Raw genomic sequence first — 23,825 nt, 5'->3', positions numbered from 1 at the left:
TAGGAACCAAACCAATTGGCTGCAAGTGGGTCTACAAGAACAAGTATAAAGTTGATGGCTCACTTGACAAGTACAAAGCTAGGCTTGTGGCAAAAGGTTTTGCATAGAAGGAAGGGGTCAATTATGAGGATACTTTTGCCCGCACAGCAAAATGGGCTACCATTCGGACACTCATTGCACTAGCAGCTCAGAACGGTTGGAAAGTCCATCAAATGGATGTAAAAACTGCTTTCTTCAATGGAGATCTAAAAGAGAATGTTTTTATGTCCCATCTTGAAGGATTTGTTGTGAAAGGACATGAACATAAAGTATGCAAACTTGTGAAGTCCTTGTATGGCCTCAAACAAGCACCGCGAGCCTGGTATGAAAAACTAACTGAGCATCTTCTGAGACTCAATTTCAAACATTTTGATCTTGATGATGCAACTTTATTTGTCAAGAAAGTTGGAAAAACAGTTGTATATCTTGTGGTATATGTAGATGATCTCTTGATGACAAGGAACAAGGAAAGCTACATTGCATCCATAAAGAAGGAATTGGGGAAAAGTTTTTAAATGACTGATTTGGGCTATGTTCATTACTATCTTGGCATTGAAGTAACCCAACATCCAAAGTCCATATTTCTTTCTCAAAAGAAATAAATTGGAGAACTGTTGAACAGGTTTGGCATGACAGAGTGCAATCCTCTTACTACTCCAATGGAAAAAACTTAAAGCTCGCATCTATTGAAGGAAAAGAATTTGAGGATGCAACAAAGTATAGACAGCTTGTAGGAAGTCTCAACTACCTAACTACTACTAGACTAGACATTTCATTTGCTGTTGGAATCCTCTCCAGGTTTATGCAAAAGCCTTGTGAGGGACATTGGTCTGCGTCAAAAAGAATTCTAAGGTACTTGAAGGGAACTCAAGGCTTTGGAATCAATTATACACATGTGGACGACTTCAACTTGATTGGATACTCTGATTCAGACTTTGATGGAGACAAAGAAATTGGGGTATCAACTTCAGGATCTGCTATGAGTCTTGGATCAGGAGCTGTCTCCTAGAGATCACGTAAATAATCAGTTCCAGCAGATTCCACAACAGAAGAAGAATACGTGGCAGCAGCTAAAGCAACAAAAGAAACTGTGTGGCTCAGGAAAATTCCTGAAGATTTGCAGGTAAAACAAGTACAATCAACTCCACTCATGATTGGCAATACCTTTGCAATAAGGTTGGCCAAGAACCAAAAATTCCATGATCGAACGAAGCACATCAATACTAAATATCATCTGATTTGACATCATGTTGAGGCCAAAACAATCCATCTCCGTCATTGTTCCACAAAAGAGAAAATTGCAGACATCTTCACCAAAGCACTTGGAAGAGAAAAGCTTGAACAATTCAGAATGATGCTTTGACTCACCAAAATCCCTTCAGATTAAGAGGGGGAATGTTAACACCTAATCCTTGTGATTGGGTGAATTTATGTAAATAGATAAATTAGAAATATGAACAATCATCGGGAGATGAACTGAACAGTCTCTCCCTCATGTATATCTGAAGACCTACCTAATGGGATAAAACACACGAATCATTTTTGCCTTATGGAGTTATTGCCTGGCCTGACAATGCACTCATTTTTTTCATCTAGTTATTTTTTTTTTTTTTTTAATTATTATATTTTGATTCTTTTAATATTAACATAACCACATTTGCACATTAGTACATGTGGTTGAGTGGAAAATGCCAATGATTAACCTATATCAACCACATTTACTAATGTGTAAATGTGTTTGTGCTAGTTGATAGTCGACATGTGGAGGGTGGATTTCCTGATCATGGTTGCATTAATATTTTTAATGTAATTATTCATATTGTATCAATCTTATAGATAAATATCATTAATATTTTGAATGATGTTATTAATAATATTTTGAGGCACAATACTTGCTAAGGTTTTGCAAATGGGGTAGCAAGCTAAGTGGGCTTGATTGTGGGGAAAAATCCAAAGTTAAGCGCGCTTGAGCTAGAGGCGATATGTGATGGGTGACCTCTCAAGAAGTCCTGGTTACTAGGTGCAAGCCCCGGAAGTGATGATTGATGCTATATGATTCTTTTCACTAGTTTCCATCCCACTTCTTCACCCCATTTAAATGATTATACTATAGTTTACTTAATTTAATGGTTAACCATGGTTAATTTTAATGTAACAATATAATATTTATACATCAATCTAATGATATTACGTTAATGTTGACCATTGTTACACTATTACATTATTGTTTTGTTAATATTGACCATGGTTGATCATTGTCAACCATGGTTGACAATGGTTGATGTTACATTAATGTTAATGCTAATGTTACAAAAATGTTTACATTATTATTAAAGTGGGCTGACAGGGTTGACCATGGTTAACAAGGTTACCATGGTGAAGAGGGTGGACCATTATTGGTTAAGATAGACCATGGTTGACATCGATTGACCATTATTAATAATGATTGCCATGGTTGAGTAGGGATTAAGATGTTGAACTTGGTTTACTATTTTTGACCATGGTTGATATTACATTAATGTTACAAAAATAGTTACATTAATGGTTGAAGTGGGTTGGTGGGGTTGACCATTGTTCAAGAGGGTTGACCATTATTGGTCAAGGTATATTTTAGTTGATCTTAGTGGAACATGATTGAAAATGATTATCATGATTGACTATAGTTGAACATGATTGACAATTATTTCCATGGCTAAACTTGGTTCACCATGATTGATAATGATTACCATCATTGACCTTAGTTGACTATGATTGACATTGATTGCGATGGTTAACCAAGGATTAAGGGGAAGATTATGACTGACCTTGGTTTACTATAGTTGATTGAAGATGAATATTGTTAACTATAGATTAACATGGTTGACCGAGTTTGACCATAGCCAACCATAAATATAACAATGTATTTATGTTAAATTAATCTAACAATGTAACATTAATGTTGTCAATTGTTATATTGTTACATTAATGTTGACCATGGTTGATGTTACATTAATGTTACAAAAATGATTTCATTACTATTTGAAGAGGGTTGATCATCATTGATTGAAGCAACCCATGGTTGATGGAGGTACCATAATAAACCTCATTATCCCGTGGTTAATTAAGGTTGACCTTGGTTGGTTATGGTTGGTTATGATTTTCATGGTTGACAAAGAAGAAAGAGGAGGAATTATAGTTGACATTGTTTGATTATGGCTAGTATGGTTGATGTTGGTTTACCATGGTTGACCTTAGTTGACCAATGTCAACCATGGTCAACCATGTCAACCATGGTCAACCATGGTAACATGGTTTGAAGATTTTGGCCATGATTAACCATTTACTATGCAGATTATGATTGACAATGGTTGACGATGGTTGGGCATAATGACCATGGTTCTACCATGTTGACCATGGATGAACATTGTTTGAGATATTTGACAAGGTTGGCCATACTTTTATATGATTAATTATGGTTTCCCATGTTGATAATGGTCAAAGATATTCAACCATAGATCCTTTGGTTTACCACGTTCGAGCATTTTAACCATGGTTTGCCATCAAGTCTGGGTAGACCATGGGTTGCTCTAGGTTAACTATGGTTGACCAACAGTAACCATGGTTGAATATGGTTGACCATGTTTCGATATGAGTAACTAAGGTTGTGTAAGGTTGAACATGGGCGATAATGAGCGATAATGTTTAAGACGACAATTGAGTTTGTTTAACCATGTTTGGTCATATTTGCTCTAGTGAAACATAATTGAATATGATGAGCATATGGTTAATTATGTGTGTACATGGTTGATCAAGTTCGTTAGTGTTTTCTATAAATGACAATTAAATGTTACATATCAACTCCATATTAAGAATGGAATAAATTACACATCTCCCTCACAATGATATATATATATATATATCATATAAAATTATATTATTTAATATAAAATTAATATGTTTTAAAGTGTTATGTCCATATTAAGCATTAAATAAATTGCAAATCATTTTAAGACCTTGAATTAAAAAGAAACTATTCATAGAATAAGAATTGTCTAGGTCTTTATCTCTCTATATATTTTGATGTTACAATCTTTTATTCAACATACATATCCAAATATTTGATTTATAACCCATATTAATTTCTTTTGTTAATAATAATTTTTAAATATTACATGTCAACTCCATATTAAAAATGGAATAAATTACACATCTCTCTAACAATGAAAAAATAAAAAATACAATTTTTTAATCATAATTACTTTACTTTTCTCTATATATAAAATTCTATTATTTAATACAAAATTAATATTTTTAAAATGTTAGATGTCAAGTCCATATTAAACATCCAAAGAATTACGAATCTCCCTCATACATTTAATTAAAAGAAACTTATTAATATAATCAAATAAAATATCGTTTATCCAACATGCATATCGAAATATTTTATTTGTAACACACATTAAACTTTTTTTCATTATTATTGTTTAATGTTACATATCAACTCCATATTAAGAATGGAATAAATTACACATATCCTTTGTAATGAAAAATAAAAGTATAACAAAACTTTTAATCTAAATTTCCTTACGTTTCTATATATAAAATTGATATAAATTTTATTATTCAATACCAACATTGAAATATTGTATTTATGTTAACATTAAAATATTTATTATTAATAATATATTTGTTTCATATTACAAGTTAACTGAACATAAAATGAATTACACATCATCTAATATTAATAATATTATTTTACATGCATCTCTGGCATACTAAAATTTTATATATGTATATGTATATGTATATGTATATGTATATGTATATGTATATGTATATATATATCTATATATATATATATATATATATATATATATATATATATATATATATATATATATATTCAATTACTTAACTCTTTATAATAAGTTGATGTAAAATTAAGATGGAAATTGAATTATTTTATTCCTGATATACATTGATTTATTATTATTATTATTTTTTAATTTGCTAATATAAGTATTATTTTATTGATTTTTAATTGTAACATTATGTGACAAGATCTTCAATATAAATTCAAAGATCTTACGTCATGCAAAAAAAAAAAAACATTGAAATAATAATAATAATAGATAGTGAAGATGGAAACAGGGCGGGAGAAGATGCACGAGGGTTTGGGTTAGGGTTTCAGAAACCCTCTGCAGTTTACTGAACCGCGCCGGACCTCCGTTAACCCGCACTGCACAGCTGCCGTTCACCACAACCGCCTAACGCACCTCCATCGCTTCGAGCTGGTAGACTTTTAGGGAAGGAAGGGTTACAGTGTCGCGACTCCCGGTTGACAACCCGTGACGGTTACAACTTACCTGCCCAGCTCGGTCCGTTTACCCGGAGTTCTGTCATTTTCTCCGGTTTTCTCGACTTTCTGAGGTGTACGTCGTTCCGAGACGCAGCTGGCGATATGGAAGACCTGGAAGCTGTCGATTACTCCGAAGACCCGCTGGAGGGGGTATCCATCTGGCGCTCATCTTTCGCCACATCAGAAGGTATGTTCAGTTCTGGCCTCTTCGAAAGCTACTCTCCGTTTTCACTAGGGGTACAGTCAAGGTCATTTCCAGTGGTCCTCCCAGATGTACCACCTAATTGGCCAGTGCTCTCTACCCCTCCCCACTCTCCGGCAACCCTCGGTTTTGTTTCTCGCTGTTTGAACCCTAACCCTGGTCTTGATCCCTCGGCATCTGGTACCATTTCCCGGCCGTTTTTAACCTCTTCACTGCCCACTGCCTCGGCCGGTCTCTCCGGGTCTCTCGGTCTTTCGTCGGGTAGCTTCACCACTGTTCCCCCGCTCTCTGGTCCCCCCCTGTTACTGGCATCGGAGACCCTTCCTCCTCGGACCGGAACCCTACACCACTGTTTGTTACTGCCCCTCCCTTGGGCCGGCCACACAACCTACCTCCCCCCCAGGGCCCTAAAAAGAAGTACAGGTGTTTCAAATCAAAGGCGGACGACATCTTTCTCAGGCTAGAGGAGGACATTCAGTGGGGTGAGACTATGGAATTTGCAGACCGAGTACTGGTTGGACGCATCAGAGGTCGGAACTACACGGCAGCACGTTTGAAGACCTGGGCAGCGGAAGTCTGGGGTCAACATTTGGTGGACATCCCTTTCGTGCAAACTTTCGTGAGGGGATGGTTCGCATTGAGGTTCGCTCGTGCTGATCATACCAACTGGGTCTTGTCCTCTTACTGGCACTTTGAACATGCCCCGGTGCTCCTCAAGCGATGGACTCCCTTATTCGACCCCGAGACGGAGCAGATTGGCATCGGGCCCATATGGATTCGACTCCCAGGCCTACCACTACAATACTGGTCAGAAGATATCTTCAGGAGGATTGGCAACGCAATTGGCTCCTACATGGACTACGATAAATCCTACCAGCACACTGGCATGATGGCATATGCCCGGATTCTTATTAATCTGGATACCAGGGGAGGACTACAAGAGTTCATTACCATTCAATGGAGAGACACGGCTCGCAAGCAAATTATCGACTACGAGGGAATTCCGTATCGCTGCCGAAGATGTCACAAAGTCGGACACCTATACAGGGATTGTCCACTCCTCCGGAAAAGAAGGGAATATGTACAGGATGGAGAGTCTGAGCTTCCCTTGGACCATACTCCCAGGCTGAATCCGGAGAAGAATCAAGAGGAGCGAGCACATGGTGATGGAGATCCACGAGGCACTCCTGATAATGCTGATGCTGCTAAAGAATCCACAGCTCCCTATCCTACATCTCCTGCTCCAGTACACTCAACGACTGAACAGGAGGGCATCGCGACGACGGGTATGTTAAATTCATCCCCCTCTCCTTTGCCTTCTGTTTCTTGCATATCAGTTGGCTCTACATCTCATCACATTACTTGCACACCACCTATATCAGCACTTTCGACCTCTGTGGTTTTTCATTATCCTCGGGACATTCCCCCTCCTCCCTCCCTCTTTTGCTCCCTCCCGCTCCCACCTCCCGTGACATCCCCTTGCCAGCCATCTCTGATATCATCCTCCCTCGCATCCCTCTCCATTCCTTCCCCCCCGGTATCCCCCCGATATTCCCTTCGATCCCGATCGAAGGATAAAGGACTCGATGCTTTTGGTCTGGACTCTGAAGTCGCCCCTGCAGCTCACAAGAACTCCCGAGGTCGACCCTCTCGCATCACCAAAGCTAGACACACTGCTGACGAAGAAGTCACCCTTGGGCGACAACAAACTATTCCCTGGGCCCTTAGAGCGAAGAACGGCCGCCCCTACACCCCTCATGAAGATTATATCCTATAACTGCCGAGGGTTTGCTAGTTTGGCCAAAAAACTAGCACTCAGGAGACTGCTTACCTCATCACAGCCGGATATTATTTTTCTTCAAGAATCCCTCTATTTGGCCGAACCTCTTATCCATACTCTCAACTCTTGGCTACCCAATTGGACCTTCCATGCACTAGATGCGTCCGGGAGATCTGGAGGCTTAGCCATAGGGATTAGTAACAAAGCAATGGAGATCGGGAATATTTGGGGAGGCAGAGGTTTCATTGGGTTAGACATTTTTTCTTATTCCATTGAGATGGACATTCGTATCATCAATGTCTATGGCCCTTGTGCTGACAGAGCAAATTATTGGAGATCCTTACTGGAATCGGAATTATTTCAGGCATATAACATTATACTTGGAGGAGAATTAAATTTCTCACTGGGATTCTGTGAATCATGGGGACACTTGGCACAGGTAGACTCTTTATCAGACACTATTTCCAATCTACTGGAGGAACACCAGTGGGTGGACATTCCCTCTGCTAGAATACAGTATACCTGGACAAACAACCGCAGTGGAGATCAAAGCTTGGCCAGAAGACTTGACAGATTTCTTATAAAGGAGTCACTTCACAACAGACTCCCCCGCATTCGTCAATGGGTTGGAACTGGAGGCATATCGGACCATCGACCAATTTTCTTAGAAATGGTAGACATTAATCATAAGATCAAGAGCCCCTTTAAATTTAATGCCTCTTGGTTAAAGGACCCCTCATACATACAGTTGGTAACTAACTATTGGCAAACCAACCATATTGGGGAAAATGAGGATCATGCAGAAGGATTCGTTAGAAAATTATCTGAACTTAAGAGGATATCTAAAATCTGGGCACATCAGAAGCGTATCCGTGATGACAATACTCTGAGGGAGGCTGAAAGAGTCATCGCTTCACTCGAGGACTCATCAGATGGGACCTTCCCCACTCCAGAGAGCAAAGAACAATACTCCTCTCTCATCATGAAGTGCACACATATTCTGAAGGAAAGAGAAGAAAGTTGGAGATTAAGGAGCAGGGCAATATGGCTCACAGAGGGGGATGATAACAAAAATTTTTATCATAAATTTGCCAATGGGTGAAAATCCATCAATACTATTTGGGAACTGCGGGATGAGTGAGGGCATCCAGTTTCATCTCAAAAGAACCTGGCCATGTTAGCTACAGAGCACTTCAGGGGTATATACAAAGCTCCTAGAGATATAAACATCATGGAGATCATGAGGGTGGCTGAACATTTCCCCAGGATTGTGCATCAAGAAGATTCAGAAGATCTACTGAAGGAAGTGACTATGGATGAACTGGAGGCAACTATAAAATGGTTTAAAAAAGATAAAAGCTCAGGCCCAGATGGGTGGACCATCGAGTTCTACATCGCATTCTTTGAAATCTTGGGGAATGACCTTCTTAAGATTGTGGAGAATTGCAGAAGGAGGGGCAGAATATCCTCTGCCATCAAATCCACATTCATTGCACTTATCCCTAAGTCAAACAATGCTATCTCTTTCGATGATTTCCGTCCCATATCCCTCTGTAACTGCCTATATAAGATCACTGCCAAGATCATAGCCAACCGCCTGAAACCCATTCTTTCTCGGCACATATCTCCAGAGAAATTTGCCTTCCTTCATCACAGACAGATTCACGAAGCTATTGCCACAGCACAAGAACTCATGCATACTTTGCAGGTCAAAAAGCAGAAAGGAATGATACTAAAAGTGGACCTATCCAAGGCTTTTGATAGAACAAACTGGCTCTATATTAGACTGTTGTTGACTCATCTTGGTTTTCCCTATGAATATATCAAATGGATGATGAGCTGCATCACTGATGTGTCCTACAGTGTGCTACTCAATGGCGAAGCTACTTCTTTTTTCACCTCAGAGAGGGGCCTCAGACAGGGATGTCCGCTCTCACCCCTGCTATTCTTGCTTATTATGGAAGGATTAAGTAGGATTATTACATCTGCTCGAGATAGAAATCAACTGACTGGCATTAAAATTGCGGATAATTTTTATCTCACTCATCTATTATTTGTTGATGATATTCTGATATTCTTAAATGGCAGCATTGGGGACACCACTACTCTTCAGAACTTAATCCTACTTTTCCAACAAGCTACAGGTATGAGGATCAATGATAGCAAGTCAACGATTACTACAGTCGGATGCACACAACATGAATTCACTTTTGCATCACAGCGCTTCCCTTTCACCTCATTGAATTTGACAGATGGGATAAAGTACCTGGGTTTTAGATTAAAACCACTCGGATACAGGATAGCAGACTGGACTTGGCTCATAGCGAAAGTGGAAAAAAGACTACAGGTATGGTATCACAAATATCTCTCTCGAGCAGGCAGATTGGTTCTCATTAAAGCAATTATTGAAGCCACTCTAGTCTACTAGATGACCTTGGCCTGGATACCAAAAGGTATATTGAGCCGATTACAAAGCATATGCTGTCGATTTCTTTGGAAAGGACATCAACCGGGGAAGCTTTTTGCCTGGGTTAAATGGGACACCATTGCAAAACCCAAAAGTTGGGGAGGATGGGGCATAAAGAGGCTTGATATATTCTCCAAAGCATTAGCAGCCAAGCTTGGATGGCAGCTCCTCACCACAAACAGTCTCTGGACCCGTGTTGCCCAAGTAAAATACATCAAGCCATTGAATTTAATGGACTGGTTCCGTCTGCAACATGGAACTAGTCATAACATATCTAATATCTGGAAAGCGGTCATAGGCTCACTATCACTTCTGCGAGAAGGAATTACATGGCGTATAAAGGAAGGAAATGTTGTTCGAATTGGATTGGACCCGTGGGTCGGCTGTGGCAATGCCCATAGATTATCTGCAGACCTTATAAGATATCTACATAGCAGAGGAGTAACACACATAAAGCACATCGGCGATAACGGCAACTCTACCTTTCTCCAACAGGCATGGATATCAGCGCAAGCATTGGAGATACCTGTTCAGTGGCAGCTCGAATGGCAGGATTATACGGATGCCCTTACCCAGGCTCATATCAGGCTTACAGAAGGACCGGATGAGATCATTTGGGCCTTTGCTAAACATGGATTATACACCCCGAGACAAGGTTATAAAAGGCTCATGGAACCCTTCAAGCCTCGGGACATCCTCCCAACCTGGAAAACGCTCTGGAAGCTTAAGGCTGCTCCTCGCACACGCTTATTGATGTGGAATATCCTCTTCGATAAGATTCCTACTGGAACCAATCTAATGAAGAGATCATTTTATGGTCCCTTCCGATGCCATTTATGCCACAGGGAAGAAGAAAGTACAGAGCATCTATTCTTAAATTGCAGCACAGCTATAGCATTTTGGCAATCCCTCATCTCTCACTATCCAAGCTTAAAGAACTGGCAAGGGAACAATCTCATGGAAGCTTGGAATGATTGGTGTCAAAATCACTCCGGAAAATCCATTAACATACCTTTGCTGGTATGCTGGGCTTTATGGATTGCGCGTAACCAGGCCATCTTTAACTTAAAGATCCCCCATTGGCCTGCTATTTTGCACCACACGATTGCAGACTTTGACTTGCTCCCCGAAGTGGAATCCTCTCCCCCCCCGCTCCATCAGACCTGAGATCATAGATAAAACCAAGCCCTGGGCTTATTTCGATGGCTCCGCTCAGGAAGCAGGCTGTGGGGGTGGAGCCATCCTTTATCTCAATGAATTGCACTGCTACAAGATCCAAATCAACCTAGGCAGAGGCACCAATAACTTTGCTGAACTATGCACGACAAAACATATCATTCACTTTGCATTACAAAAACACTGCAGACACCTGCAACTATTTGGAGATTCTAAAATTGTTTGCAACTGGCTGAATGATGCATCTCATTGCTATGCATTTTCATTGAGGCATATATTAGATGAAGCAAAAAGACTGATTACTTCTTTTGAATCATTTGTCTGTCAACACATCTACAGGGAACAAAACACAGTCGCAGATCAACTATCCAAAGAAGCAGCGCACAGACAAGGAAATGACTGGTTGATACAGGAGGAGATAGACGGAACTTTCTATCAGCATTATCATAGACCTTTTGATGATCCCATAGGAAATGGGCTATAAGGCCCACATACAGCAAGCACTGTTTTTTGTATTATCATGTATATATGACCACTGTATGGACATGATTAACAACTCTTTTTTGGTAGTATATAGTTTATATGTCGCTCTCTGCGTAGAGCAGGAATTAATTTTTTATCAAATCATAGTCAAACCAGTACAGATTTTGTAGACTCCCTGCGTGGAGACTTCTAGACAATCTTTCAGATCTACAGACTGTGAACACTACAGGCTCAGCAACCTCCATATGAATATGCATTGGCATCTACAAAATGTAATTTCTTTATACTAATAGAAATTACGACTTTTTCTCACGGGAAAAAAATAATAATAATAAATTATTAAAATTTGAATTTATAAAAATAAAAATTATATTTATATAAATTCCAAGTTTTGATATATTAAAAATATATGATACTTATTTTGTTCATCCACATAAAAAAAGTAAATTCAAGTCATACTAAAATGTCAATGGAAAACTACAACCACAAACACTACAACTCATTTACAAACACTACAACATATCCTCCATATTGGACTATAGAAGACCTCATCTCCCCCAATTAAATATTTGGTTTATAACCCACATTAAACTCTTTATCATTATTAATATTTGATTTATAACTCACATTGAAAATTTTATTGTTATTAATATTTTTTAATTATTATATATCAACTAAATAATAATAATAATAAGAAGAACAACAACAACAACAATAAATTTTTTTATATAAAATTATGTTATTTAATATGAACACTAAATTGGATGATGTTATTTAACATGAACATAATAATAAAATGTTTTAATTGTAAGTTCTTTTTGTTTTGTTTTCACTTGTTTTATACAACATATATATAGTTGACATTAAAACATGTTATTTATGATTGACATTTGCGTATTCTCTCTTTCATACTTTGAATTAAAAAGAACCTATCAATAAAATAAGGGTTATATATATATATATATATATATATATATATATATATATATATATATATATATATATATATATATATATATATAAGGGTTATATATATATATATAACAAAATCTTTACTAAACATGCATATTTAAATATTCGCTTTCTAACCCACATTAGTTTTTTTTATTAAACTATTTATAATGTTACATATCAAATCATATTAAGAATGAAATAAATTACACAACAATGAAAAATAAAAATAGAAGAAAGTTTTAAATCTAAATCACTTTATTTTTCTCTATACGACTTTGATATAAAATTCTATTATTTAACATGAAATTAATACTTTTAAAGCCTTACATGCCAACTCCATGTTAATCATTGACGAATTTGCAAATGTCCTTTATACCATGAATTAAAAAGAATCTAGTAATAGAATAAGAACTCTCTAGCTTTTTCTCTCTATATACATTTTGATGTTACAATCTTTTATTCAACATGCATATCCAAATATATAATCTATAACCCACATTAAATTTTTTTGCATTATTAATATTTTTGAAATGTTACATATCGACTCCATACTAAATATACATTTCCATCACAATGAAAATTAAAAATATAAGAAATTTTTTAATTTGAATTACTTTATTTTTCTCAATATAAAATTATATTATTTAATAATAAATTAATATTTTTATAAAAATATTACAAGTCAATTCCATATTAAATACTAAAGAAATTACACATCACTTTCGCACATTGAATTAATAATAATAATAATAATAAAACTATTAATAGAATAAGAACTCTCTAACTCTTTCTCTCTATACATATATTTTGATGTTAAAATCTTTTACTCCACATGCATATTGAAATATTTGATTTATAACCCATATTAAATATTCTTTTGTTAATTTTTTTTTTTTTTTTAAACGTTACATATCAACTCCATATTAAGAATGAAATAAATTACACATTTCCTTCCTAATAAAAAATAAAAATATAAGGAAATTTTTAATCTAAATTACCTTTTTTTTCTATATAAAGTGGATATAAATTCTATTATTTAATATTTACATTGAAATATTTTATTTATGCTAACATCAAAATATTTTGTTATTATTAATACATATTGGTTTCAAATATTACAAGTTAACTAAATATAGAATGAATTATACGTCATGTAGTATCAATAATATTATTTTATATTTCATATATCAATTGTATATTAAGTAGTGAAGATATTACATATCTCTTATATTATAAAGTGATCCTTTTTTCATATATATATATATATATATATATATATATATATATATATATATATATATATATATAACTTTTTAAATAAATTGATGTAAAATTAAGATGGAAAATTGAATTATTTTATTTGTGAGAGCGTTAAATTGCTATTTTTTAATTTGTTAATATAAGTATTATTTTATTATTTTTACATGTTATATTATGTGACAAGAACTTCCATTCTAAATTTCAAGTTCTTACCTCCTAAGAAATAATAATAATAAATAACTTATAAAATAAAAATGATATGTAATTATTATAAATTCCAAGTTTTGATATATTAAAAAGGAGTTGTCTATAATGCAACTTTTTGGAGATTCCGGTGATGGAATCCGGCGGAAGAAATTGAGGTTAAATCTTGATTTGTTGCACTTAAAATGGTTTTTTAACTGCATATTTGGATTCAGCACCCTGGAAAACCCCTGGGACGCTTTCATTGTGCAGAAACTAGCTATCAAACTTGCGATTCCAATAAATTCTTGCCGGATTTCAACCGAAAAAACCCGCCCGAAAGACTTTCAAAAAGTCGCGTTATAGACAACTGCTATTAAAAATATATTATACTTGTTTTATTTTCAAACATAGAAAATGTAAATACAAAGTACACTAAAATGTCAATGGAAAACTAAAACATAACAATGGAGCCTAAAAATTGAGCCAACGTTTAAATGTTTACACTGATTTATGGACACACCTTGTTTACAAACATTAAAAAATGTAAATACAAACCATACTAAAATGTGAATGGAAAACTAAAACATAACCATGGAACCTAAAATTTGAGCCAATATTTAAATGTTTCTATTGATTTATGGACACTACAACATATATCTCATACTGGGTTAGAGTGCCACGTAGCCAATTAAATATTTGACTTATAATTCACATTAAATTTTTATGGTTACTAATATTTGGTTTATAACCTACATTAAACATTTTATTGTTATTAATATTTTTTCAAGTATTATATGGAGACTACATATCTCTCGCAATGGAAAGCTAAAATATAAAAATAGTAATCATAATAATTTAAATTGGTTTATTTTTCCCATATAAAGTATTTTATTTAATATGGACACTAAAATATTCCATTTGTGCTTAACACTATTTTATTTCATTTGCATGGAACCATAGATCCATCTTAAAATACAAACCTCTTTTTTATTAGAAAATTGAGGAAATTGTTTCTCTTTAGATATTTTAATCCTGTAGGATATTGCTAAATGTAGAACTAATATGAATCTATACTCGTTTTGAGAAACACATTAATAAAATATTTTACCTATACTATTTTTTTATTTTTCACTTGTTTATACAATGTATACGTGGTTGACATTAAAATATGTTATTTATGATTAAAATTTATCACTCTACATATTATCTCCTTCCTACCTTGAATTAAAAAGAATCTATTAACATAATAAGAATTTTTTAGCTCTTCTCTCTATATATTTTGATGTTAAGATATTTACTTAACATGCATATTGAAATATTTGATTTATTACCCACATTAATTTTTTTTTTTTATTAATTTTTTTTTTTTAAATCATACATATCTACTCCATATTAATAATGGAATAAATTACACATCTCTCTTACAATGAAAGGTACAAATATAAGAAATTTTGTAATCTAATTTACTTTATTTTTCTCTATATAAATTTGACATAAAATTTTATTATTTAGTATGAAATTAATATTTTTTAAAGTGTCACATATTAAGCATTGAAGAAATTGCAAATCTCCTTCATATGTTGAATTAAAGAGCCTATTAATAGAATAAGAACTGTGTAGCTCTTTCTCTATATATATTTTGAAGTTACAATCTTTTATTCAAACATGCATCTCCAAATATTTGATTTATAACCTAATTTTTTTTTGTTATTAATATATTTTTAATGTCTCATATCAAATCCATATTAAGAATATAATAAATTACACATCACGATCATTATGAAAAAAAAAATGTAAGAATTCTTTTAATCCGAATTACTTTATTTTTCTCTCTATATAAAAATATATTATTTAATATGAAAATTGTAACAACTAACTCTTTACCCAAGGTTAAAATCATACATATAAAAAAGGTTGTAAAAGGCTACCTAATCACTAACCATCATTAGTATTAGATTGCACGCTATATATAACCATAACTCCATTATTGTATTGATGAAACATTCAAATCATATAATCCCTCATTAGCAAACTAAGTACATTGATTATTAATCACTTATGTGCAAACTATTATTCATTAATGCTAAGTATATTGGTTATTACAATTTTATATTTATGATTCATAAATATATTTAATGATCAAGGAGTTTGGATGGTTCTCGAGGCCTTCCTCATGCCCTCCTGGTGCACTCAACTTGGACTTCCACATGGAAGCTATCCCATGGTCATTGCTGATTTGGACGATACGACAGCTCATGTGTCTCGAGTTGGAGTTAGGGTAACTGACTCCAGATGGATGGTTGACGGTGATAATTTTCTGTAGCGCTCCATCAAGAAAATGGCTATGCAACCCCTTTTCTCTCTTTCTTCCTATAGCTTGAAAACTAGCCAAATTTCATCATAGTATTTCACTGATACCATCGCCACAGAGTTCCTCATGCTTACCTGGCAGTTCGACATGTTTACCAGTATTTTCCCTATGCTTGTCATGGCAGAAGGTTTTCCTTTGTCCATTCTCCCATTCAGTATGTTGCAAACTTACCGACTAGTGACTGTTTGATCCAGGTGGATATTGGTGGCCACCTGCTAATTCCACTCGGACCCCCACCAAAGTTTCTTTCAGTTTTTCAGTTTCCTTAATTGTAGAACAATTTACTAATTTTAGCAGGTTTTTGGGTCTTGAACTTCTGGAGCCATTTTGAGGCCCTAAACGACGCTTTTTTGGAACACTGGGAGCATCATTGGTCCATGGATCTATGTTATCTTCCCAAAGTTGTAGTCCTTGGATAGATCTTTCTAAAAAGGTATTATGCACATCAAACATAGATCGTATGCCAAAGTTACGACCCCAGGAAGTTGATGTACCAATTTACCCAAAATGGGACCCATAGTTTGGGGCTTCATCTCCTAGGGTTAAGTTTTTGGATGTTTAGGGTTTCCCATTATTTCTCAACAATAAATATGCCTTTGAGCCTCATTGTAAGACAGTTCAGAGGCATATAGCTGCCACATCTCTCATAGATAAGCTACCATCACCTGAGCTAGTTTATTTCCATTTTTTTGGTAAGCATGTTTAAGTATTTTACATTAATAAAATGAAGTATTGTTTCTGTTGCATCTCTGTATTTATGGTTATCTCTATAATTTGTTACGTTCTTGTTTAAATCTAGATCAGTGGTATTAAAGCGATCTGCTCTTTCTCTGTTTTTCTTTGCATGTCCCCAACGAGGTCGGGATATAAGGAGTTAGGGCTTGAACTGATCGAACCTTTACAAGACCAGCCTCGCAAATCCCAATGGCCTCCCATGGCGAATGAAAATAAGGACGAGGAGGCAAGAGATCCTATCAAAATCTTGCTCAAAGAGGCCCTTGAGCGATAAAGGAACACGATGAGGGACAACTTTGCCCAGATCCTTCAGCGGCTACCCAGGGGCAACACATCTACTTCCAACAGCTACTCTTGAAGCACCACACCCTTTAAGGTACAAGTTAACTTTGACATTCCCATATTTGAGGGTCAGATAGATGTAGACGCTGTAGATAAATGGTTAAATATGCTAGAAGGGTATTTTTCTGTTCATGATTTTTCCGGTCGGGAAAAGATTACTTTCGCTCTTCTCAAAGCCACCCCCCATGTGAAGGACTGGTGGGAAATCTACTGCGACTAGAAGGATGAAAGTACGACCTCACTTTTTTCAGCTGCACCCACTTGGAATTCATTCCAGAATGCCATCAAGGAGTAGTACTACCCTGTCAAAAGCTATGAGGATAAATACATAAAGTGGACCATGTTACAGCAGCGAAGGGACCCAGATGTATCTAAGCTTACCAATATTTTTCATACCCTTCACACTAAGTTGGGTATCAAGGATTCTGAGTTGAATTTAGTACTCAAATACCACAGGTGCCTACACAGGTACATCTAGGATGAGATGGAGTTCCTGGACATCTACTCGCTCGACAGCGTACTGATACACTGTCAAGATCGAGCATAAGTTCAAACAAAAGAAGTGAGACTTTGGATCTACAAATCCGAAGAAAGGGAAAGGCTCCCGCAAACTATTGAACAAAGGACAAAGCCAAGGTAGGGTGGCCCAGGACAACCCACCGAAGCTGCAAGCAAAGAAAAACACCGTGAAGTCGAAGAAGGACATGGGAAAGTAGTGTGAGTTCCATAAGAGCTCCACTCACAACACAAGTGAGTGTCGAGCCAAGAAGTCACTGGTGGCTGAGATAAAGTTTTCAGAATCAGATGCATATTAGACTCTGAACGAGAACACAATAAGGGGAATGAAAAAGGGAAGCAGATTATTGATGCGAAGCCCAACGCCACCATTATCACCACGAAGATCCAAAAGGAGGAACCTGTAGATCTAGAGGAGGAGGAGCGCCTCTTCCACTCCCATATGTGGGTAAAGGGCTCCCCGCTACAGTTCATTGTTGACAGTGGGAGCCAAAAGAACCTCATTTTGGAAAAGTTCGTGAAGCGGCTGGGCTTACCAACCAAAGCACATCCACAACCGTACACCAGCGGGTGGCTTCACCAAGGACAAGATCTTTGCATGAGCCAGCATTGTCACCTTCCATACAATATCAATCCCTTCATGGATGAAGTATTATGTGACGTTGCTTCCATTGATGTTTGTGATGTATTATTAGGCCAACCATACTTGTGGAAGAAACATGTTGTATATGAGTCAAGGCCTCATATTGTTATTGTTAGTTTGGTAAATAAGTTATATAGGATATTGGGAGTAGCACCGCCTACCACCATCTCTTTGGTTACTGCAAAACAATACAATAAGCTCATTTCCAAAACCAGGAACTTTGTTTTCTTGATGATACGCCCTCAAGGAAATAAGAAGATGATGGCCATGACCTCTAGACAGGGCCCCTCCACATGACAACTATAGATGGACAAGGTCGTGGAGGAGTACGAGGACATCTTCACCTCCCCTGCAGGGGTTCCTCTACACTGTCAGGTCAAGCACTCCATCGATCTGACCCTAGATGCACCACTACCCAATGGACCAATCTATCAGAACTCCATTTTAAAGAACAATGAAATCAGGAGGTAGATTCAAGAGCTTCTGCAGAAAGGTAACATCTAACCAAGTTCATCGCCCTATGGGAGCCCGATTGTGTTGGTACAGAAGAAGGATGGGACTTGGAGACTCTGTATTGACTATCAGGCATTGAACAAGATCACTCTCCGGAATAGGTAACCAATCCCATGGATCGATGATCTTCTGGACCAACTGAAGGGGGGGGAATATTTCAGCGAGATCGATTTGAAGTCAAGATATCACCAGGTACCAATCGAACCCACCGATGTGTGGAAGACTGCCTTCAAAGCCAAGGAGGGCCTTTCTGAATGGTTGGTTATGCCTTTCAGGTTGACAAATGCTCCTGCAACCTTCATGAGGCTAATGGATGACATATTGTGGCCATTCACCAACTCATTTGTAGTGTTATACTTAGATGACATCCTAATCTTCAGCGAGAGTTGGGAAGAGCACCTCCACCACATCCGACAGGTTCTCCAAACACTGCGGCAACACAAGTTATGTGCCAATTTGAAGAAATGCACTTTTGGCATGACCCAAGTTTAGTATCTGGGATACATTATTGATGAACAAGGGGTGCATGCGGATCCATCCAAGATCCAAGTCATTCGGGATTGGCCATCTCCAACCACTCTGACAGAGCTCTGCAACTTTCTAGGTCTTGCCAACTTCTACTGCAGGTTCGTGTTGGGATTTTCTCATATCACTTGGCCCTTGAGTCAAGTCACCAAGGGAGGAGTGAAAGAAAAATTCTTTTAGTCTGAATCTCAACAAAAGGAATTCACAAAGTTGAAACATCACCTCTGCTCGGCACGGGTGCTCGCATTACCATACTTGCAACAACCATTTGAGATTGAGACAAATGACTCTGACTATGCTATTGGGGCAGTCCCTACTCAACACAGGCATCTAGTGGCATATCACAGTGAGACACTTTCAGACACAATCCGGAAGTATCCCACTTATGACAAAGAGATGTATTCCATTGTGCAGGCCTATCGACAATGGAAGGATTACATTTTGGGGAAGGAAATGGTCATCCACATAGACCACCGGCCTGTGCAGTTCATATAGACACAAGGGAAGATGCATAATGATCATCATCAGAAGTGGTCCATACACTTGCAACAGTTCCATTTGAATATCAAGTATAAGAAGGGCAACACCAATAATGTTGCAGATTGCCTTAGTCGACCACCGATCATCGCGTTAACCATCGTGCTCAACTCTTGTGGGCACGAGACTTCTGATTGGCCACACATACCAGACACTCTTCGAGGGTCAACATGTTCTAAATTTTCACCTCAACGATGCCCTATTATGCCACCTAGGTCACCTTTGTGTTCCTTCAAGTGAGCGTGCCAAGATGATTTGGGAATCACACTACAATTGGGCTGCTGGGCATTTTGGGTTCGAGAAAATGGTAGCAGTACCATAGAAGTATTTCTATTAGCTAAACATCGGGCAGGATGTCAGGAAGTACATCAAATCTTGAACTGCATGCGTCATTGCCAAACTGACCATCAAGAAGCAAGGCCTGTATACTCCGCTGCCTACCCATAGTCAACCTTGGGAATCCATCTCCATGGATTACATGTTGGGCCTTCCTTCTACTAAGCATGGAAATGACTGTGTTTTTGTGGTCTTCAACAGGTTCTCGAAGATGGCCATCATGGCGACCTGCAAGAAGAATATCACAACATAAGCCACTACTAAACACTTCTTTGAATGAGTGTGGGTACACTTTGGGATCCCACAGTCTATCATCTCAGATCGGGATAGTAGGTTCCTCAGTACATTTTGGTCCAGTCTCTGGTCAATGTTGGACACCAAACTCACTAAGTCCATAGCCTTCCATCCCCAAACTGATGGCCAAATGGAGTTGTCAATAGCATGATCGTACACATTCTGCACATGTACAACTCAAAGAATCCATGCACATGGGATGAGAGCCTCCCCTATGTTCAGTAAAGTTATAACCAGGCTCTCCATAGTTTAACTGGACATAACCCTTTTTAAGTGGGTTTTGGATTCCAACCACTATGTCCCATTGATGTGGCCATGCCATTTGCAGCTACTCAGGAAGATTCGACTCATGTCCAATCGAAAACAGATAAGAAAAAAACTTCATTGAGCACATCAAACATATCCGCCGGTAGGTCCACAACATTCTCGAGAAATCAAATGCCAAGTACAAGTAGCGACATGATCAACATCGAGTGCCACACAATTTTTAGGTGGGAAACAAAGTCTGGTTGCATATGCAAAAGGAACGCCTTACCAGAGACTATCAGGAACTTAGACCACTCTGATATGGTCCCTACACCATTACCAAGGTTGTGGGAGACAATGCATTTGAGCTCAGATTTCCCCCATTCCTTGGCCTGCACCGAGTGTTCAATGTGGACTTCCTTCGGCCATACTTTCCACCATTACTAGACACATCTGACATTGCAGAACAACTCACACCAACAGAGTTAAATCCAGATTGCATGGAACAAGTTGCAACTGATCGGATCATGGACACACATATCAAGCACACTTGCCAGTAGAATATCCAATTGTATCGAGTTGTCAAAGCAGGTCAACTCCTTCACCAGGGCAAGTGGCTCACTAGGGACTAAGTTCAGCAGAAGTTTCTTCATCTCATGGAGGAACTCAACGCAATAAGGACCATTGCTTCCTAAGGGGGGATGAATGATGCAAGTGGATATTGGTGGCCACTCACCAATTCCACTTGGACCCCCACCATTGTTTCTTTCAGCTTTTCATTTTCCTTAATTGTTGCACAATTTACTAATTTTAGCAGTTTTTCGGGTCTTGAACTTCCGGATTCGTTTTGAGGTCCTAAACGATGGTTTTTGGGAAAACTAGGAGCAACATTGGTCCATTCCCAGAGTTGTAGTCCTCAAATAGATATTTCTAACGAGGTATTGTGCAAGTAAAACGAAGATCGTATGCCAAAGTTATGACCCCGGGAAGTTGATGTACCAATTTACCCAAAACAGGGCCCATAGTTTTGGGCTTCATCTCCTAAGGTTAGGCTTTTGGATGTTTAGGGTTTTCCATTGTTTCTCAACAATAAATAGGCCTTCGAACCTCATTGTAAGATAGTTCAGAGGCATGTATCTGCCACATCTCTCCTCAGAGATAAGCTATCATCGCAAGAGCTAGTTTATTTCCATTTATGCTTGTAAGCATATTTCAGTATTTTACATTAATGAAATGAAGTATTATTTCTGCTGCATCTCTATATTTATGGTTATCTCTATAATTTGTTGCATTCCTATTTAAATCTAGATCATTGTTGTAGCTCAGAATGTCTGGTTCCTCTCTTGGAGTTGCGTGGGCCACGAATTGAAGTTGTCTTCCTTACAACAGACTCAAGTAACGAGGGTTTTTACCAAGTCATAATTTATCCATACTTCAATTCTTAATTGTTTCTGTGTAGAAACTAATTAGGGTTTTGGGTTCTCTGTTACAGGGATGTCGAACAACATCCAAGGGTTTTGTGACAGTAGCTGGTTTAAAGATTCTGGTTGTGACCCAACCTCAAGAACGTCCTGGTTGGCTTCTGGCTACATTAAGGACATTCTTTGGTTTTCTATGGTCATAACTCCAATCAGTAAGGTTAAGGGATTCACCCGATTTACGGTTAAATAAATGTATAAATCTTGTCGGTTGTAAAAGGATTGGGTAGTCTTGAGACCCCTTTGTTCCTCACTTGCTGGTTTGGACCAAGGTCTATGCAATCCTTTGCAATTTCCCTGCTCTAAACTATTATGCACCAAGGGTTTATCTTTGTCTTTTCTTGTTTTCAAGTTAATGGTATATTTGTGCATATCTCTATTTTTGATTCTCAGTTTTAGTTGGTTCCATGTTCTATTATTCCATAGTTAACTAATTAACTTATATGGTATAAAATTAGCTTATGCAGATTTATTTATTTTTTCTTAATTCTCTACACCAAATGTGTGTTGTTGGTACTACTTTAAGAGCATGAGGATTATTCTTGTAATAGGTTTTCTTGTTGTTTTATTTACCTCCTTCTACATGTAAATTTTATTTACAACCTTGTGAAAATTAAGTATGGTTAATTAATGGTAGGCTCTCACTACAGGTTTAGTTCATTTAGAATTTGATAATTACTGTATGCTTTCACTACAAAGTTTTGTTATCTAATATTTATGTATTGGGTTAACAATATACATTTATTTTACTGAGGTTCTGAGTGAACATATTCACTCACCCTTTTTGGGGTATTAGTGCTCATGCGCTTAATGGTTCCATGTTATAAGAAATTTCTATTCCTTGGTCAATTTTTAGCCCAAGGTGTTCTTTTCCATGCCATAACCATTAAACAAGTTTTTCGGTGATTTATGCGTTGTATACCAACCTAAGTTGTCCGGATTTAGTGCAAATTATTAGTTAATTTATTTAGCATGGATTGCGAGTACACTATTTAATTTTTGTGGGAGAAAGGTTTCTATTTCAAATTAGTAGTTCATTAATAATTATAAGGTTGGTGTCCATCTTAGGAATGCCTGTGAAGCTACTAGAAACAACTTGGCCTCTGAGCTAACCCAGGTGGCAAACATAACCACCAAACACATTATGCTCAAACTTTAAAACTCCTATAAAAAGGAACTCTGACACTCATTCACTTTCAGGCTCTCCCTTTAGTCCCTGATGATGGATGGAGTTCCCATCTTAAAAGTTGGATGGATTCAGATATTTTACACAGTGCCCTTCTAGAAATCTATAGCAATAAAGCTAGAGTAAGTTATGTCCTGTCCTTTCCATCTACTAAGGTGGGTTGTCTCGTCTTCTGTAATACCTAGATGAGGTTTCATATCATAACCCCTATTACTTTA

The 23,825-nt window shown here is 37.1% G+C and overlaps 2 protein-coding genes across 2 annotated transcripts; both read left to right on the top strand.

Moving 5' to 3' along the window:
- Positions 1–7,567: 7,567 nt before the first annotated feature.
- LOC149201738 (uncharacterized) lies at positions 7,568–8,461 on the top strand. The gene has a single exon (XM_089401350.1). The coding sequence runs from the start codon at positions 7,568–7,570 to the stop codon at positions 8,459–8,461; it is 894 nt and encodes a 297-aa protein (XP_089257476.1).
- Positions 8,462–8,590: 129 nt separating this feature from the next.
- On the top strand, positions 8,591–10,993 carry LOC149201737 (uncharacterized). Its single transcript, XM_089401349.1, has 2 exons — positions 8,591–9,503; positions 9,861–10,993. Exons 1-2 carry the CDS (start codon positions 8,591–8,593, stop codon positions 10,991–10,993), a joined length of 2,046 nt encoding a protein of 681 aa, XP_089257475.1.
- The last annotated feature ends 12,832 nt before the right edge of the window (positions 10,994–23,825 follow it).

This window comes from Pinus tabuliformis, chromosome 2_1 (genome assembly GCF_031772625.1).
Source record: "Pinus tabuliformis cultivar Carrire ecotype Pingquan chromosome 2_1, CPIR1, whole genome shotgun sequence".
Taxonomy (NCBI): domain Eukaryota; kingdom Viridiplantae; phylum Streptophyta; class Pinopsida; order Pinales; family Pinaceae; genus Pinus; species Pinus tabuliformis.
The sequence above is the reverse complement of the archived record's forward strand: the minus strand, read 5'-3'. Positions and strand labels throughout refer to the sequence as shown.

What these genes read in the sequence shown, in the direction of transcription:
- LOC149201738 (XM_089401350.1), top strand. Translation starts at nt 7,568, where the DNA reads ATGGAGATCGGGAATATTTGGGGAGGCAGAGGTTTCATTGGGTTAGAC.
- LOC149201737 (XM_089401349.1), top strand. Translation starts at nt 8,591, where the DNA reads ATGGAGATCATGAGGGTGGCTGAACATTTCCCCAGGATTGTGCATCAA. An exon ending in ACTTTTCCAACAAGCTACAG is followed by an intron (nt 9,504 to 9,860) that starts GTATGAGGATCA and finishes TTCTTTGGAAAG; the next exon opens with GACATCAACCGGGGAAGCTT.